Here is a 21535-nt window from a genome sequence, read left to right as displayed (position 1 = left end):
AACGATCAAGATGGCGGATGAAGATTTTCGCCATATCAAAGTATACTTTTACTTTTTACCAACATTTGAGAGTTTAATATTGCGTGTAGCATGTTCGCTGGTGTGGAATTTATAAACTATGTCTAAAAATAGCTGAAAACAGTACGACAATGTTCTATTTTCGCCGTTCTGTCAAAAAAAGGATTTTAACTGTAGAAGATGTAAGCTTTTTGTTATATTTAGTAAATGTGCTGATATTGTGTACATCTAAAACATTGAATATGATGTAGAATTTGATTTGGTTCCATTGCTGTTTTATATGTTATGTAAAACATTTTCTTGAAATTTTTCTATTTCGGATGGTTTTTAATTCGGATAAATAAATGTCTGTACATATTTTGTTGTAATATTACCGGTCTTTGTGGCATGTAGTCAGTGAATTATTAAACAGTGTTACCATTTTATCATGTCAGGATATAACATTATTATTTTTCTTATTTTTGCACATCTTAAACTAGCTAAAGAACTTCAACGAACACGTTATATATTACCTTTTTGGTTGTAAACATCAAAAAAATAAATATCAACATTAAAGTTATGGAAGCCAGAACTAATCTAAAACTGATGCTAAATATATATAAATATACTGTACAGTAATGTAAACAACACTGTCACAACAAATAAGTTGATTATTGGCTACTTTAATACCATGAACACTATCGGGTGACAACGTAATCATTTTAGTTCACCTTTACTTGTAATTGAAACTTGTTTTAGTAAGGTATCCTATGGTTTATGTAGAACTCTGTAGTATAGTACATATGTGAGTTTTCAACTGACAAAGGTTAAATCTTGTCTTTTCAGTCATACCATTTGATGCCAAGTGTACAATAAAAACTGAAATGAAAATTGACAGCAGAAGTGTCATGGTCTTGGTGGAAAATGCTGTGCTCTTCATTGACCTCTGTTTAATAATGGTATGGAAAAGGGAATTAAATTCTAATGTTGGTTTTATGAATAATATAAGAGGTATATTCAACATATGAACACATAAGGACTAATGTAGAAACTGAACTGCAAAACCATATTATATATCTGCAGTTAATGTACAAGCTATGTACAAATGCTTATTGATATAATATGTTTTCATTTATTTAGTTTTTTTGCTTGTTAAATATTTGTTTTAGTTAATTATTTCAGGCTCATGATAAAAAAACTACCAGGAATGCTTCAAGATGGCAATGGAGGGCAGTGTAAAAGTAGGTAGGAAATGATAAAATGCAATAGGATATAAACAAATTTTATGAATAATACAATAAGATGATGTTGGGCATCTTACTTTGAGCAGTTAACTGGTATAACATAATTGTTATTTAACTTATATGAACATTAAACAAGAAATAAAAAGTGACCAGAATGGTGTTTACATGTTTTCTTAAATACCCCACTTATTTCTTTTTTCAAAAGACAATAATTATCATAAAATATGCATACTATTTCAGTTGAAAAATGGGAATGTAAATTATGTGTTACTTGTAGTTTAACCATTAAAAGGCATTTTCATAAATGTATTATATTGTGCTGTATTAAACAATATTTTATAACTTTTTGTCTTTTTCAGGACACTGAGAAATCACAATGTTTCAAACATCTAGAATATGCCCAGAGTCAGTCTTCAAGATACTCACCTTAAAAGTTCCAGTGTGATTTAGGAGACTTTGTCAGAACAGTACATTATACCTACATACACTGGAGATACCAGACCCAACAGATAACTACAGATATATTTAAACAGAACCTGAAATTAATTGCATATCCCAATACAGTATAATACTTTAAACGGTTAAAAAGGCAGTGAGGCATTTGTGTGTAATCTTCATTTAATATTTGAAATTTCTTTTTCCTTTTTTTTTTGATTTTGCATTTAAAAGCCATTAGCATTAGATTTTTCAAAAATATATGTATTTTTATACAGTTTCAACTGTGATGTATATCGAGTTGTACATGTTTCCTCTAAGGATTAAAACACTTTTGAATTATATAGGAAAATTGAAATGATACATTTATTCAAACTTATGATAAAATATAAAACACACACTATCATTGTTGATCATGTAAACCTTCATACTATCTTTTATAGAAATTATGTGAATCTTTTGATATTTCTAAATACATTTATTTTTACTTTTACTGGCTCATGTTTAAACACAGAATGCTATATAAAGTGTATACTCACTTGTATATCATAACATGATTGAAATAGATAATAGATAATATTTGCATGAAACTCTGAACACTTAACCACTATGGCAATCGGCACCAGTTAAGATACTTTTTGTTGAATAATGTGTTTTGATGAGACCAGCTTGTAAAATAGCTGTATTTCTTTTAGTCATTTTGTGAATACCTGAATTATCCTCGGGATCTATCTCAGTCATACAGATCCCAAGTACAGGTTAGGGCAATGTGTCATGTACCGCATCAGGGGAATCGGGTCAGCAGTGCAGAGAATTGGGCATTAAAATGTTGCTATTGGTTCGCCATGTCCAGGATCGGGTGTTAACTTAGGGTTTTTACCTTGACTCCGACAATGGACCGCGAGCTATGGGGCGGAATACGCGGGGGAATATGACCCCTGTGGGTGATTGCATGGTTCTATGGGTTTATATAATCTGAGGTGAGATATCTGAGTTTCACACCTGTAGGTAGTGGTTAAGACACATGTTAGGGGATTACTTATATTCCTACGACTCTACCGGCTGGGTTGAACTTGAACTTATCGGATGTTCTGGTAACACCAGGAGGCCGACCAAGGGAATTGGAGGTGGCTAAACCCTAATAGGAATTCGTAAGAGTACGCGCGAAGGGGGAGATTTGACGTGGTTCATAATGACAAGATGGTTGAACCTGAATCATGCAGCCCCGGGGGCGAAAGTTAGGAAGGCCCAAGATAAACCGTGGGGGTAAAGTTTGATGGTCCTCTAATTGGAAAGTATTTGAAGTCTGAGAGGCGGGTAGCTAGGTTTGTTTGTGCAAATAATGCCAATTTGTCGGTCAAATGGTTAGCTCAGAGAGGTAGAAATGCTTCCTCTGGTAGTAACTTCGAGAGGGGTGGGGCACGTTCGGGGGTCCGTCCTTTTGGAAAAGGGATGGGTGCTTTATCTGTCGTACAAGAGTAGAGATTTCATTTTTGCCGAGGCTGAACAGTCTCCGGGCCCAAAATAAAGTTCAGAGAATTCTCCCAGGTAACGTTTGGCCAAACAGGCTGTTTCTGTGTCTGATCCACGCCTGGTACAGGTTCAACCATTCGTTGTCATGGTATCTCTAACTGAAAATGGGGCAAATATGAAGGTTTAGGTGCCTAATTCAGAGGATGATGTAGTCACACCGCCGGTGGGGTCTGCAGAGTCCGCACTCTTAGAGGGAGGGCAATGAGGGTCATTATTGGTGGTAGATTTGCCTGGGGGAAGTTTCCCGAAGACGGGTAATAATTCAAATTGGGGGGCGGGTAATAATTCAAATTGGGGGGCGGGGTGAGACTAGTTCTTGTCTCCCTCGGTTGGCAAAAGCAACTCAAGTGCCATATCTGTGGTTGCATATTGTTTTTAATTATAAATTATTTAAAGTGGCCATTCCTCAACTACCGATTATTCTAACAATGCATTTAGGTCCTCTCGAACATATAGAAAATATACAAACATAATCTATACATGTACAATGAACATGAACATTTTCAATCATTTAAAATGCGAACATTTGGTAGGCAGCAGAGATTATTGTTGAATTATAACCTACATTTTCAGTCTTTGATTAGTACCAAGACTAGTCGTTATTAAGATTTGTAGTTTAACAATTTTACAGAAATGACATTTAATTTGGTTCCCCGTCTTCTCAAATTGGGTCTAAGACATTTACAACATATAAGATACAATCTCAAAGATCAAGCTGGGCGGAGAAAGCGAAACAGGTTAAACACCAGGGGCGTAGCTAGCCCTTTATTCATGTGGATTCATATAATTATGCAAGGGGGGGTCCAGGGACATGCCCCCTCGGATTATTTTGAAAACCATGGTGCAGTCTTGTGCATTCTGGGCGTTCTGAGTTGCTTTACTTAGGACTAGAAAATGGACGGTTTTAGAATCATGTAGTCAAGTACGCATACTGCAATTTTGGCTGTTTTTTTGTCAGAATCATGTGTATTCCGCCGCGTACTCGCGTATAGGCAGCTACGCGCCTTTTAGCTATAAGATATTTTAAACATGTTGGGTAAAATCTTGAAACTTAGTACGACTAGCTCGCCTCGCCCGTTCCAACTTTCCTTATTTTTTTACCTTATTTGTTTGTTTACTTAAAATTTGTTCGTTTACTTAACACTTACACTGTGCTGGTTTTCCATTTTTCCTCAATCTATCCCAATTCAGGGCAGTATTGCTTGTCCTTGTGAGCACTTGAAAAGACTAGGAGTGATAACGTGAAAACAATGGACGAAAAAGATTTCGTTTGATAAAATGCACATTAGTTTGGCTTTGTGTAATATAATATAAGCCAAGTCATCGGATGATTCATTTAATAGCATTATTTCTTGCTTGTTCTGACAGACAAGCTTTTGGTTTAAAGGAACTCGTTTATGTTCGTCGAGTCAGGCATCGAAACAAATCATTTTGTTAAAATGTAAATAAAACGTTTGTTACAATGATAACACATTATTCGGAACACCCCGGTCATTTTCCATCGAAAACAACCTAGGTTACATGCCGGTACATCAGTAGAAGTAGTTAGTATTTTTTTAGATAATAGTATTAATCATTTATAGTAGTTTAAATCCTAGTTTGAAATGCTTGCCAGTGATGTGTATTGTTGCATACATAATTGAGATTCCTAAGAGTAAAGTCACAAAGTTGAATTGCTAAATTAAAATTACTACGCGATCTACTTGCAGCGTAGTAAAATGTAAAGGTTTTTGACATCGTAAACCGTCCAAATACATCCGAGGTTGTTTTCGATGAAAATTGGCCGAGGTGCTCCGAATGCATCAAACGTGATAAACAGTGCTCTGCTGTAAATACTAATTGAATCACGTTACAGAAAAAAGTTATGTTGGACCGAAATATGTTAATAACCTCTGAAAATATATTTGTTTTAAACTTATTAAACCTATTAAAATTGAATTGTCTTATGTTTGAATTTAGAATATTTTGCTCAAACGGGTATCTGCGAGTTGCTGTTTGGTGGTTGTACATAAAAGTTATTAATACGACTAAATTTCAACAGTAAAACAATATATGAGTGAGTGCCTTTAAAAAAGAAAAAAAACTGTCTTACAAAAAATTAGGGATAAAAGAATCGAGAGGTTAGTTGTGTTATGCGAACTCTGTCTTATGTTCCATTATGTTCAGTTCGTTGTATGGTTTGTGTTATTTTCCTTATTGCAACAGAACATGCAGAACGAATATTTGTAACATAGAACAATGTTAGCACTGAATACATTTATAACAAAAAATAGCTTTTCAAACGTTTATCATACTTACGCATCACATTGCCGATACTATATCGTAAGACATTTAGGCACCCAATTCTGAAGATCATTGTCAGAAAACGTTAACGAGCTGGCGTATTTTTGTCGACCATAGAAACATTAATAATAGACCATAGAAAAAAGACCATAGAAAAAATAATTTTAATTAAAAGACCATTGAAACATTAATAATGCACATGAACAGACCGCCTCGCTGTGAATTTAAAGCCTTTAATAGAGAGATATAGTTTTCATTACTCGTTATCTGAACTAAGGCCGGTTGTTGATGATTGGAATCAGTAATCATCATCATCATCATCATCATCATCATCATCATCATCCACCACACATACACAACCACCACCACCACCAACTTAACCACCTTCATCATCATCCAAATCAATCATCAGCAACATCTACGCATCATCATCTCGTCATGGTCATTGTCGTCATCGTCACATCATAATTAGTATCATTGCCGTCGTCGCATCATCATTATTATTATCATCATCATCTTAATCGTCGTCGCCGCATTATCACTATCGTCGTCATCGCATCACCATTATTATGATTATAGTGTCGTTGTCGCATTATTATTATTAAATCATCATTGTCGTTGTCGTCGCATCTTCGTGACTATCATCATCAGCACCATGCTGCACGTTTGCATTTACTTTACAGAACATTCATAATACGCATACTATAATATTTTACTTATCAAAGTAAAATCACCAGCCTGAAAAAAAAACGTATTTTGTTGTTGTCCAATTTTCATTATAATTATACAAATTTTAAAGGGAACGTCGATCTGAACCCGCCACTGCCTCCATCACAAAAAATCACGGATGATGATGTACTTAAGATACAATTGTAACATAAATAGCAGATGGTTAATCAGAATAGAGACCACGAGTTTGTATCATTTGTGTCAATCATTATAAAAAGGAGAGTTACATTAATTGATTCCCTTCAAGAGATTATCATTATTATTATTATTATTATTATTAAAAAAGACAGGTGCTCATCAGGTTAATATGACGTAACGTCATTTCACTTCAGACTGGGTCACTCGCTTTAACGCTGTGCTTTATCGTTATTTTTTACGTACGACCGGAGAGTTTACGAGACGTTTCTGAAACGCCTTTATGATTATCGTTAAGTTGGTCGTTATTATGATCGTAAATTTACGATAATGGCAGATCGTAAAATCTATCTGAAACGCACCCCTGGTTGCCCACTTGTGTACACCATATATTTGGAAAACAGTGGAAACCAGGGACAAATGAAGCATGGATCAACTATTGAGCTTCTTGAAAAAACATGAGAAACAAAGTCCCATGTCACTCGAAGAGACACACTACACCACAAGACAAAAGCGAGCATAACAGGTTTAAGTATCGTATTTCATGTCGCCACATATCTTGATTTAAAAGCATGAGTATTGTGATTATCTTTGAAATAATTTCCTGGTTAAAAAAATATACACATGCAATCATAACAACGCCGCAAGACATTGTTTACACTGACTTGGCTATTTTGGCTTAGTTTCAAAACTTATATAGGTAGAATTATATACAACTACTACTGGGGTAATTATGCACCAGTCAATTGTACCCCCCCCCCCCCCCACAAGGTCCGAGGAATAGCGGGGACTTTGGCTTTCGGTCAAGCCAATCCCAGGTAAAAAAAAATCGCCCTGTGGGCGCAAACTGCTGGTAAAATCCCGGCCAAATGCCCTTTTACCCCCGGGGTATTTTAGGTAAAGCTCAATCCCCGCTATTTTTGGAACGAAAAGAAATCACCGCATTCACTCGACACTGCAGGTCAACATGGAAGGGAAAAACACGGCCCATTTCCCCCACTATCCCCGGTATACCCCCGGACCTGGGGACGTGGTTACAATTGACTGGTGCATTATATTATGCTGCTTTACTTTGAAAGAACCTCGGTCAATTAATATAAAGGACCTCGGTCAGTATCTTTAATTAAATGAGTGTAAAATTTCTCAATTGGCAAATCTGGGTTGACCATTTTATGACAGCAAAATAAATGTTACGCTCCTATCATAAATTAGGTTGTCTTACTTGTAAGGGTATTATTTGAAACAATTATTTTGCTCTATATTTATATACATGTATTTTAAAAGTGAAACGGATATCTTACTTTTTTGGATATTATCACCTATTAACTTTATTCATCAATAATTATTTCAAAATCTTATTTTAATGATATGTTCATGAACATCAAAGCTTCAACACTTCTTCCTCCATAAGGGCAAAAAGGTGCTTCCAAAAAGGGACAGGGTGCAGCACCCTACCATTGCCTTCTAGCTAAAACCTTAGTTTTAGTTGAGACCACATTTTGCACTCTCTTTCCTTCAAAGAATTTAATGATTAAGATAATAAAATATTCCATTTGTTCTGATTAAAGCTGCACTCTCACAGATATACAGTTTTTACAACTTTTTTAATTTTTTGTCTTGAAAAGAGCAATTTTTTGCGTAAATATCTGCAAACCAATGAGAAAAGATTGCTGTCAAAAGATCAGAGCGCAGATTTGCATATTTCCGATCGAAAATTAATGTTTTATGGCTTAGACCGTTACTAACGGTTTAAAAAAAATGCATAAAACATGAATTTATATACTTAAATATAAAAATCTGCGATCCAATTTTTGTCAGCAGTCTTATATCACTGGTTTTAATGGACTTTCGCAAAAATTGGCCCGTTCCAAGATAAAAAATAAAAAAGTTGTCAAAACGTTCAATCTGTGAGAGTGCAGCTTTAATACTTAGCAAGCATGCTAAATACATCCGTTGCAACATGTTTAGATGTAACTTTTTTATGGAATAAGATTTTATCTAAAAAAAAAAGCATTTACATTTTTTAAGGAAATGTCTTCATACGAAATTAATATGTTTTTGTGTCAATGTAGTCCGGACTACCCGATCAACAATGTCTTGCGGCTTTGTGGTGATAGCATGTATTTTGAGAAAGTTTTTTTTTTGTAACCAGGAAATGAATTTCATCCACTATTTTGCATTACTTTCTTGAATATCTTTCTAATTTGAACTTATATGATCAAGAACCCTCAAGGCATTGTTGATTGGGTAGTCTGGATCATTTTGACACACAGAAATATTTAAGTTATCGACAGATAAAAAAAATACAATTGCCGTTTGAACTAAACTCTGATAAAATGTTCTTTCGTAAAATTTGCTCAACTCCTTATCACCCAAAAATGTTGCTTATGAGGTTTTTTTCTACTCCTGTAAAGGTTGTACCACAAAACTTCTTTTAACATGAACTTGCATTGTGGAAGGCCCGTAAGAGGTGCACTATTTGAGGTGTTTCAGAGGGAAAACACGCCAGTTCCTGTCCCTCTCCCGTTGAGATGTGTTTGCAGCGGTTTCATTTTAATTTGAAAGCAGCTGGATTATTGCTGAAACTAGGGATTTGGGGAGCTCCCACTAAGTTTAAAAGGGGCATTCAAAAAGTAGGCGTGTGGGACGATACTCATTTCCGTGTCATTTTGAAGCCCCTGATATGGCTTGTTTTGTTGTTTGCAGGAAGCATTTTAGGAATATTAAGTAGTGCCAGTGAAATACTGTTTCTGGTATTTCGGCAGATTGAAGTGTTTTTGATTTTGTTTATGTTAAATAGTAATCCACTGATGATTTGAATTGATCATGGGCATTTTAAAAAGGATTTACTAGCGGATCCAGGGGTTGGAGCCGCACCAGGCATCCGCCCCCGCACCCCCCAAAAAATAAAATAAAATAAATACATAAATAATATATATATAAAATCAAGATTACTTTATTTAATATAGGAGAAACACAGTATGAAATAGGCCCAAAATGCACAATTTCGGACTAGACAATGTTAAAAATGTCATGTTCTTGGGGGAGTACCTCCAAACCCCATGCCAACATTTTCAACCAAATTAATTACGGTTCTGCGGAGAAGGTGCAAGTCAAAAAAAGACGCTCCTCAAGTACGCCCCCTCTAACGTCGAATCCTTGAGCCGCCCTTGGTAGATATATAACCAGAACCTCGTACCAGTCCTAACATTTATCAAAGAGTTTCACTTCTGGAGATTTTGACCAGTCAGCAGCTCTATTTCTTTGGCCACGACTTCTTCGGAACACCTCTGGATGGATCATAAACCGCTCGGCATTTATATTTGTTCTGTACTGGACCCCTGCTGATCTTTTCCTCACATACGGACGTTTTTGACCATGATTTTGCGTGTTAGTGACAATGCATTTATTAGATTGAAATGACAAATGATTGAAATCGCCACCTAATCCTTGTTCTTGTTTGTACTGTTTTATTTATTATGAGACAAGGTAATTAATTAATTTCTCAAGTTCAAATGAGTTTATCAAAAGCTGAGCTTGATCCTGTTATAAGGGACAAATGATTTTTCGAGGGATTTGGAATCATGAATATGAAATATCTTGTTCTGAACGCCATTCAAAGTATAGTAAAAACATATTTCACATGGCGCTTAAAAGAGCACAATATAGGCTGATGCATTTCGGTTTAAATTTTATTCATCGTATTTGACTTCAATGCTCAAAGCAAAAAACAAGCGTTTAATTTTGGTGCAGTTAAAAACATAGGCATTTATAAATGTTATAAAATGGTTATTTTATATTTTAGCTCCATAGCCCAAAATTCCCCAGTTAATAAAGCGCATTATTTTTTAAATCTGTACACAAATAATACCCTTTTGTTTTGATTATTTCAGTCAAATGAGTTAAACTTAATAAAACATTATATTTTCATTAACCTTTATCGTGTTCCATTTATAATGGAATTACGTATTATGCTGTTTCCAAAAACTTACAACAAATATAACTTCTCTTATATAATTACAATATAAATATATTAAGTCGAACCCGGTTGGCTCAAAGAACTCTAAGGGAACGGCGAAAATACCTCGAGCCTCGGAAAATTCGAGCCAAGCGGGAATGCTTACATTCAGCATAAAGAAATCGGTCCTTTACATACAGTTCGAGCCAACGAGGATTTCGAGCCAAGCGAGTTCGAGCCAACGGGGTTCGACTATATATGTACAAAAACACAAAGACACACTACACGTATTACATCAACCTACATAGTGTCCCTTTAAGGGTACACTTCAGGTTTGATTAGCCATCTTTATGAGGAGCCTCCTACCAAACACTTGTGTGATATATTCCGGAAATCATCATTATAAAAATATAAATACGACCAAAAAGAAACAATTCAAGTCGTACGTAAGATGAGTTCGGTGAAAAGATTTATTGCCATAATATGACCAGGGAGAAAAACGAACGCAACCGATACATGTTATCACATTCACATAATACATCAATCTTTAAATAAACATTAAACATACCAACACGGTCCATAATTTACAATAGGGCTTATTAGCAGAACGGTGAAGGATGCACCCCCCCCCCCCCCCCCAATACGACCCCTAATTCAATATGACCATGGGAAAAAACGAACCGACACAGAAAACCGTATTTACATTTTACATCAATACCATATTTAACTGTACATCGAGCAAATACACAAGAACCGGTAACTGACATATTTAACATTCAAATGGTCTGTACATGTTCATCAAAGTAGGTCATTGCGTCTTAACCCAAAGCCAGGAAGCTCTAAGCTTGATTGGTAAACTTAGCTGCGTTCTTCTATAAACAGACCATACTGTTCACGGAAGAAAAAGGGTTAACTAGAGCGAAATAGTGCACGGCCATACATAAGTAGATTTCACGTTAAAGCAGTTTTAAAAACAAGTGTTTTTCCGTGAAAACATCTTTCTTTTGAACATAATTATGAAGTCGGCAATCCTGCGGAACAAAGACCATACGTACTCGCGAAACTCCTGATTAAACACACAGTAAACAATCGGATTGAAAACGCTATTCAGATATGGAAGGCGCAGAGCTATCTGCTTCATCAAGCCTAACTCGTATTCTTCACCCGTTTCCAATACGATACGTGCTACAATTCTCACTGCAAAGAATGGTAGAAAGCACACAATAAAAACTGCAGAAACCGCCAACATCATATACGTCAAACGACGCTCCCTCCCGCTTATATGGTGCTTATTTCGACGTACACGTTTACGACTTGGGAACGTTTGAGTTATCGACGTTTCGGAGAAATCGCTTTGTCCAGAAGTATCATCGCTTTCAACTTCTGAATGTTCACCGAGGTCGTCGTGAGTTCCGCTAGATGTATCGTTTAATTCGCTGATTGAGGATTCAAAATGTACGTGGAGACTTCTGCGAACATTTTCGTCAGATGTTATTTTATCTCTCAAAATTGTCCTTGCCATCTTTCCAACTTCACTAGAACTTTTAAACGGTTCGTTAGTGATCGTATCTGTCTTGCTTTCATAGGATTCGTCATTTATTTGTTCTAAAATAATCACGTTTGTATGACATTGATTGTCAAAATTAGACGTATCTATGATGGAAACATGTTTCACACCGATTTCCTCAGAGTTATTATCGACGTTTGTTGGTTTATCAACGTGAGTTGGTTCAACGCCGCCGTGTGTTGTACTCCGTTTCATTCTTTCACGTTTCTTTCGTAGCTTCACCACTCTGTAAACAACATGCGAGTAACAGTACAAAATCGTGATCCATATTGACATCAGCAGGAGGAAATCAATGGCGTTAAACACTGTTACAACAACGCTGTATTTTGGATCATCATCTGAGGTACAATAGTGACCGTTTATCGTGTCATTAGTACCACCGTCAGCCGTTAGGTGCACTTCAATTGTGTCGAAGATGAAAAAGTTCCGAATTGAAACGAGAACTGAAAACACTATGAATCCAATTGTTGCGAACTTGGCATTTTTCTGATTTAGCATACGTTTGAAAGGTTTGCAGATTTTCTGATGGCGATCTATGGCTATCAACATCAGTGTGAAACAAGAAGAGCCGACAGTTGATAGTCCGAGAAAATGAGTGAGCTTGCATAAAAAGCTCTGCGTATGCATCACGTTGTAAACCATTTCTAAGATGTTTGGAATAATCATTATGCACACAGTTATGTCAAAACAGGCCAAATACATGATTAACAGAACAGTCGAAGATCTATTGCTTCTGCTTCTGTAGAACGCCACTGCAACCATGTTGCCTAGCAACCCAACAATTCCGAGAATAGCCATCAGGATGGTTACCGGTAGCAAATGGCTCATGATTTCCTGTCTGCTAACCTCCAAACGCATAGTGGCATTGCTCTCCATTTTATATCCCCAACCATTAGCAGAACTGCAATGTTACAAATCAAGAACCTTTCACTTTAAATGACAAATGTCATCGAAGTGGTATTTAAAGCGAAATGGAGAGGACAATTAACAATCATACAATTACTAATACGTCTACATTCAGGCTGAACTAACATAAACTACTAGTACAAGCGTATATATTTTTATGCTGGACCTTAAGTATGTATGTGGAAGCGTAACCGAAGAGTAAGAGGTAGGTACCCACGGACACGCGACACAACCAGAGGGAATAACCCGCGTCTTCCACATAATTTGTCGTCTGTTTGTACCTCAGATTTGCGATATGCTATTTCCAATATCCCCCAATGCAAGACAAGATTAGAGCCAGGCCACGGCCACTAATTCTGTGCGTGCATAAACACGTATGCAGCATTCCATTATAGTTTAACCTCTTAGTGCGGAACATCGACTTTTTGGGCCGAACAGATGTGGCACGCTACTTGAAAATCTAAGTGTGACCTTGACCTTCGAGGTAGAGATTTGATTATTGCACGCGACACTTTCTTTATACGCCAAATATATGTTCCAGGTCATTTAAAAATTCGCATGTGCATGACAAATTACAACCCGAACACAATCGTCTATTCTCTGTATATGCATATATGCAGCATTCCATAATAATTACCTTCTTAGTTTGACCGTGACCTTCGGGGTAAGACGTGGTTGCTTTATATATGTACCTTTTTGTACAAAAATCGCACCGTGTGTTACAGACTGGAAAAATAGCTTATAAGAGCGTTTATACAAAAATCCCCCTAAGCCTATTGTCAGTAAACCCCATCAACCATAAATGTTAATGCGCATGAACGTACGGACGGTGCAATTTTGACATGCCCACGTTAGGCATATAAAATGCAGATGCAAAAATATTGTAATGATATTTTACCAATCTCTTTATTTCAAACTATGCAGGTCACGTAAAAAAGTGCTAAAATCAAATGAAAAAGGTAGAAAAGCAGGCTTACCTCTATTGTGTCATCCAGTTTAAACTTTAAGAAACGGTTTAACTGATTGATGGTATTGTCGTCAAAATCTTCCTTGACGGTCATATTTTTAATTGTGTTTTTGCGTAAATAATTTCCACCTACGAGTCGTCCCGCAATTAAATAGCAGATTCGCAACTTTACTAACTTATATGTAGGCTATTTCATTGATAAATACAACCAAAAATCCATTATGCTGATTATGTTGTTATACAGACATTTTGAAATGTATCTTTATTTATTTCAACTACAAATTTGAATATGGAACCGATGATATTTGATAATCAAGCAATATTTGGGATGTAAGCTGCACTTTCACAGATATACCGTTTTTACAACTTTTTTTATTTTTTGTCTTGGAAAGAGCAAATGTTTGCGTAAATATCTGAAAACCAATGATAAAAGATTGTTGACAAAAGATCAGATCGCAGATTTTCATTTTCCGTTCGAAAATTAATGTTTTATGGCTTAAACCGTTACTAACGGTTTAAGAAAAATGTATAAAACATCAATTTTTGAACTGAAATACTTTTGTCAGCAGTCTTATAAAACTGGTTTCCATGCATTTTCGCAAAAATTGGCTCGTTCCAACACAAAAAAATAAAAAAAGTTGTCAAAACGTTCAATCTGTGAGAGTGCAGCTTTAAATAAGCAATATTATACTGAATGTTATTCCTGATTCCGTTCAAAATTAAGCCGTATCCAGGGTCTGGTGGTTAGGATTGGATGGGATGTGACCCTTTCGTATAATGTTCCTCCTCCTATGTTTGACATGTACGTACAGGTTCATATTGTTTTTGCATAAGATAGCGTTTGCTATAAAACATTAATATACTTGACTACCAAAGCTTTTTAGCGGCAGTCTCCAGAAATGAAGAAGACACAGTTAGATAAGAAAAGGGAGCTAGAAAAGTGTCAAATGATAGAAAAGTGTCAAATGATAGAAAAGTGTCAAACTAGAAACTAGTAGAAGTGATGGAAAATTAAGCAAACGGCGAGGAGATAGTGTAACGTTTCTTCCCCAGCTAGCTCGACCACGCTACACTAAATTATACTACAAACCTATTCTCGGACTGCATTGTCCCAAAAATTAAATATGAACTCAGTAATACATACACGCGATTAACAATGATTGCTTACAAAATCAAATGATTAGAAATTAGTATTATGGTTCAATGTTTAATTATTCTAAAAACTAAGAACGTAAAACCAGAAACACTACAACACATATGCTTTATCTTACAGGACCAGCATACAAAACGCCAAAAGAGGCCATAAAGAAACCCAACGGTTGTCCGAACCTGAAAACTAGAAGCTGTAACGCAACGTTCGGCGAGTGCTCCGTTAAGATTGTTAGTTATTTTAGGTTGTTGGAGCATAGTGCACAGACAGGGTGTAACCCTGGTTAGAGCTACCCTGGTTCTTTAACTGGTGCATTATCGCTATTACTTCTTTAGGCATTCAGAACTCCTCGGCCATTTTTTTCAAAAACAACCTTGGATGTATTTGGACGGTTTACATACTTAAAAAGAGTTACGTTTAAGTCCGCTGCAAGTAGATCGTGTAGTAATTTAATTTAGCAGTTAAACTTTATGTCTTAACTCTTGGGAATCTTTATTATGTTTGCAATAATACACTCCACTGGTAATCAATTTAAACTTATATCAATAAATACAACTCTAAAACACTAATTTTAATTAACGATTTAATCTACTTCAACTGATGTACCGGCATACATCCAAGGTTGTTTTTGAAAAAAATGGCCGAGGAGTTCTGAATGCCTAAAGAAGTAATAGCGATAATGCACCAGTCAATTGTAACCACGCCCCCCCCCCCCCCCAGGTCCGGGGGTACACCGGGGATAGCCAGGGAAATGAGCCGTGTTTTTACCTTTCAGGTGGCCCCACAGTGTCGGGTGAATGCGGTGGTTTTGTCTTCACTTTAAATATAGCGGTGAATGTGGCCTTACCTAGCCTGGTCCCTGGGATGGCGGGGGCATTTTACCATCTGTTCGTCCCCGCACGGCGGGGATTTAAGCCGGGGTTGGCTGGACCAAAAGTCAAAGTCCTCGCTATTCCCCGGACCTGGGGGCCGTGGTTACAATTGACTGGTGCATAACACGAAACCCGTAAATAGTAAAATACTTTATAACTTACGCTGATACAGAAGAAGTTGATTTGTTTCATTCTTTAAATATGCAAAATAGACGTTTAATTGATTATCCTATTATTTGAATCTCAAACTAAGTATGAAGACGTAGCTTACTTTTCAGACGACAATACTATGTACTTTGTACGTATAACATACAAACCTACGCCCAACTGCACTATCCAGAAATGTTTACTTTCCGGGCTATGGCCTTCATGATTCCAGAAACATTACAATAGCTAAACTGAGTGTTTCCGAAACTTTTCCGTGGTTTTCGAATGGCGGATTATCGTAACAGGGCCCTGAAAACCGCCGAACGTAATGACATAAAATCAGTCAATGTCTGAATTTATGTGCGGGCAGGGGCGTACCTAGAGATATCTAGCATGTACTCGCAACCAGTTTGTAGGGGGGTCCGGGGGCATCACACCCATTTTTTTGACTGTGCAATTAGGCGTATATTTTATTGCTTTTTGTGCTTTAAAAACGCTAATGTTTTACACAAAACACGTGTTAAATTCAATCAAAGATGAAACATTCCGGCCTTTTTTCAACCATAACGTCTTGTACTAAACTGTCACATTTGCTTTACATGTTACTATTATGAGTATCATTATGCCTTACCCGGGTAAGGAGTGGGATTTTACATAAAAATCGCAATTAAAACTTTTGTTATTTTTTCAGTTATTTTTTCAGTAGTACGCGCTCGAGTATTTGCGTAACGCTAGGTACGCCGCTTTCGGGGCAATGACAATCGAGGACTTTTCAAATGTTCTGTTCATTAAATTAAGGTAGATCGATTCTGACGAATGCACCAAAAATAGTTTTATAGTGTATATATTGCCTTCCGACAAAGCATTTATGACACAATTATCACGTGGTACACACATACTGTATCTGGTTCCGTATGATCAGTCGTCCCGCGGTAGAATAGTGGACTTTTTACGTGTACTCAAATAGTTCATATAGAGCATTTACTCATAAAACACAACGTTATAATTATGATCTAAAATACTTAGTGTAATTCGTAGACTAGTGTAAAATGAAAATAATTATCATAACACATTGTACTTATAGAACATACATACAGACTTCTACATGAAGAGGACCAGCATCTACTTGCATTGGCTAATATCCACTCGACAATTACTAGCACCTACTAAGAATCGACTTTTTTCTATTCGACAATGACTATCACCTACTTATCAATGTCTGCCATCTACTTGCATTCAACTTGAATCTACTTGGCATAAACTTGTCTATAATTACATGAGTAGCATCTACTGGCATTGACTTGCCTCTCCTTGCCATTAAGTTGCATCAACATGGCATTGACTAGCAACTACTTGGCATTGACTAGGATCTACTTTGCATTTATTTCTAGCTACTTGCCATTGACAAGCATCTACTTGGCATTGACTATCATCTACTTTGAATTGATTTCTAGCAACTTGCCATTGACAAGCATCTAATTGGCATTGACTAGCAACTACTTGGCGTTGACTATCATCTACTTTGCATTTATTTCTAGCTACTTGTCATTGACTAGTATCCACTTGGCATTGACTAGCATCTTCTTTGCATTGACTAGGATATACTTGGTATTGACTAGCATTTCCTTGACATAGAATTGCATTTACATGGAATTGACTTGCATTTTCTTGGCATATAATTGCATCAACTTGGCATTGACATCCATCTACTTGCCATTGACAAGCATCAGTTTTGCATTGACTAGGATCTACTTGGTATTGACAAGCATCTATTTAATATAGAATTGCATTGGCATTGACTTGTATCTACTTGGCATTGACTAGCTTCTACTTGGCATATAATTGCATCTTCTTGGCATTGACAACCATCTACTTGGTATTGACTAGCATCTACTTGGCATTGACTTGCATCTACTTGGCATTGACTAGCATATACTTGGCATTGAATAGCATTTACTTGGGATTGACTAGCATCTTCTTGGCACTGAATAGCATCTACTTGGCATTGACTAGCATCTACTTGGCATTGGATAGCATTTACTTGGCATTGAATTGCATCTTTTTGGCTTATAATTGCATCTTCTTGGCATTGACTAGCATCTACTTGACATTGACTTGTATCTACTTGGGATTGACTAGCATCTACTTGGCATTGACTTGCATTTTCTTGGCATTGACTAGCAATTTCTTGGCATTGACTCGCATCTACTTGGCGTTGACTAGCAACTACTTGGCATTGACTATCAGCTACTTTGCATTTATTTCTAGCTACTTGTCATTGACAAGCATCTACTTGGCATCGACTATAATCTACTTTGCATTTATTTCTAGCTACTTGTCAATGACAAGCATCTACTTAGCATTGTCTAGCATCTACTTTGCATTAACTAGTATCTACTTGGCATTGACTAGCATCTACTTGAAATAGAATTGCATCTACTTGAAATTGACTTGCATCTTCTTGACATATAATTGCATCTATTTGACATTGACAACCATCTACTTGGCATTGTCTATTATCTACTTGGCATCGACTTGCATCTACATGGCATTGATTAGCATCTCATTGACATAGAATTGCATTTACTTGGCATTGACTTGCATCTACTTGGCATATAATTGCATCACTTTGGCATTGACAACCATCTACTTGCCATTGACAAGCATCAACTTTGCATTGACTAGGATCTACTTGGTATTGACTAGCATCTATTTAACATAGAATTGCATTGACATTGACTTGCATCTTCTTGGCATATAATTGCATCTTCTTGGCATTGAAAAGCATTTACTTGGCATTGACTTGCATCTTCTTGGCTTATAATTGCATCGTCTTGGCATTGACTTGTATCTACTTAGCATTGACAACCATCTACTTAGCATTGACTAGCATCTACTTGGCATTGAATAGCAACTTCTTGACATTGAATAGCATTTACTTGGCATTGACGTGCATCTTTATGGCTTATAATTGCATCTTCTTGGCATTGCCTTGTATCCACTTAGCATTGACTTGTATCTACTTGGCATATAATGGCATCTTCTTGGAATTGACAACCATCTACTTAGCATTGACTAGCATCTTGTTGGCATTGAATAGCATTTACTTGGCATTGACTTGCATCTTCTTGGCTTAAAATTGCATTTTCTTGGCATTGCCTTGTATCTACTTAGCATTGACTTGTATCTACTTGGCATATAATGGCATCTTCTTGGAATTGACAACCATCTACTTAGCATTGACTAGCATCTTCTTGGCATTGAATAGCATTTACTTGGCACTGAATAGCATCTTCTTGGCTTATAATTGCATTTTCTTGGCATTGCCTTGTATCTACTTAGCATTGACTTGTATCTACTTGGCATTGACTAGCTTCTACTTGGCATATAATTGCATCTTCTTGGCATTGACAACCATCTACTTGGCATTGACTAGCATCTACTTGGCATTGACTTGTATCTACTTAGCATAAACTTGTATCTACTTGGCATTGACTAGCTTCTACTTGGCATATAATTGCATCTTCTTGGAATTGACAGCCATCTACTTAGCATTGACTAGCATCTACTTGGCATTGAATAGCATCTTCTTGACATTAATAGCATTTACTTGGCATTGACGTGGATCTTCATGGCTTATAATTGCATCTTCTTGTATCTACTTAGCATTGACTTGTATCTACTTGGCATATAATGGCATCTTCTTGGAATTGACAACCATCTACTTAGCATTGACTAGCATCTACTTGGCATTGAATAGCATCTTCTTGGCATTGAATAACATTTACTTGGCATTGAATAGCATCTTCTTGGCTTATAATTGCATTTTCTTGGCATTGCCTTGTATCTACTTAGCATTGACTTGTATCTACTTGGCATTGACTAGCTTCTACTTGGCATATAATTGCATCTTTTTGGCATTGACAACCATCTACTTGGCATTGACTAGCATCTACTTGGCATTGACTTGTATCTACTTGGCATTGACTAGCATTTACTTGGCATTGAATAGCATTTACTTGGCATTGGCTAGCATCTACTTGGCATTGAATAACATCTACTTTGCATTGACTTGCATCTTCTTGGCATTGACTTGCATCTACTTGGCATTGGCTTAAATCTACTTGGCATTGACTTGCATCTACTTGACATCGATTTGCATCTTTTTGGCTTTGACTTGCATCTGCTGTTCTTTTACTTGCATCATTTTGGTATTAACTTGCATGTACTTAGCATTGGCTTACATGTACTTGGCATTGACTTGCATCCACTTGACAATGACTTGCATCTTCTTGACATTGACTTCCATCTACTTGGCTTTGACTTGCATCTTCGTAGCATTGAATCGCTTATATTTGGCATTGACTTGCATCTACTTGACATTGATTTTCATCTTCTTGGCATTGACTTTCATCTACTGGGCATTGACTTTCATCTACTTGCCATTGACAAGCATCAACTTTGCATTGACTAGGATCTACTTGGTATTGACTAGAACCTATTTAACATAGAATTGCATTGGCATTGACTTGCATCTTCTTGGCATATAATTGCATCTTCTTGGCATTGAAAAGCATTTACTTGGCATTGACTTGCATCTTCTTGGCATTGACTTGTATCTACTTAGCATTGACTTGTATCTACTTGGCATTGACTAGCATTTACTTTGCATTAACTAGTATCTACTTGGCATTGACTAGTATCTACTTAGCATTGACTAGCATCTACTTGGCATTGAATAGCATCTTCTTGACATTGAATAGCATTTACTTGGCATTGACGTGCATCTTCATGGCTTATAATTGCATCTTTTTGGCATTGCCTTGTATCTACTTAGCATTGACTTGTATCTACTTGGCATATAATTGCATCTTCTTGGAATTGACACTTGCATCGTTTTGGTATTGACTTGCATGTACTTAGCATTGGCTTGTATCTACTTGGCATTGACTAGCTTCTACTTGGCATATAAGTGCATCTTCTTGGAAATGACAACCATCTACTTAGCATTGACTAGCATCTACTTGGCATTGAATACCATCTTTTTGACATTGAATAGCATTTACTTGGCATTGAAGTGCATCTTCATGGCTTATAATTGCATCTTCTTGTATCTACTTAGCATTGACTTGTATCTACTTGGCATATAATGGCATCTTCTTGTAATTGACAACCATCTACTTAGCATTGACTAGCATCTACTTGGCATTGAATAGCATCTTCTTGGCATTTAATAGCATTTACTTGGCATTGAATAACATCTTCTTGGCTTATAATTGCATTTTCTTGGCATTGCCTTGTATCTACTTAGCATTGACTTGTATCTACTTGGCATTGACTAGCTTCTACTTGGCATATAATTGCATCTTCTTGGCACTGACAACCATCTACTTGGCATTGACTAGCATCTACTTGGCATTGACTTGTATCTACTTGGCATTGACTAGCATTTACTTGGCATTGAATAGCATTTACTTGGCATTGGCTAGCATCTACTTGGCATTGAATAACATCTACATTGCATTGACTTGCATCTACTTGGCATTGACTTGCGTCTACTTGGTATTGGCTTAAATCTACTTGGCATTGACTTGCATCTTCTTGACATCGAT

General features: G+C 36.6%; 1 protein-coding gene and 1 long non-coding RNA gene across 2 annotated transcripts; one reads left to right on the top strand and one right to left on the bottom strand.

Moving 5' to 3' along the window:
- Window positions 1–63: 63 nt before the first annotated feature.
- LOC128246703 (uncharacterized) lies at window positions 64–2074 on the top strand. The gene is made up of 4 exons (XR_008263333.1): window positions 64–200; window positions 844–956; window positions 1180–1238; window positions 1601–2074. It is a non-coding gene; the product is annotated as an uncharacterized LOC128246703 (long non-coding RNA).
- An 8641-nt stretch (window positions 2075–10715) lies between these two features.
- Window positions 10716–13879, bottom strand: LOC128246702 (D(2) dopamine receptor A-like). Its single transcript, XM_052965053.1, has 2 exons — window positions 13765–13879; window positions 10716–12782 (listed from the first exon to the last, which is right to left on the bottom strand). The coding sequence occupies exon 2, from the start codon at window positions 12755–12757 to the stop codon at window positions 11282–11284; it is 1476 nt and encodes a 491-aa protein (XP_052821013.1). The 5' UTR covers window positions 12758–12782; window positions 13765–13879; the 3' UTR covers window positions 10716–11281.
- Between the last annotated feature and the right edge of the window lie 7656 nt (window positions 13880–21535).

Source organism: Mya arenaria, chromosome 9 (assembly GCF_026914265.1).
Source record: "Mya arenaria isolate MELC-2E11 chromosome 9, ASM2691426v1".
Classification (NCBI taxonomy): Eukaryota; Metazoa; Mollusca; class Bivalvia; order Myida; family Myidae; genus Mya; species Mya arenaria.
Note: the sequence above shows the minus strand (reverse complement) of the source record. Positions and strands in the feature narration are given on the sequence as shown.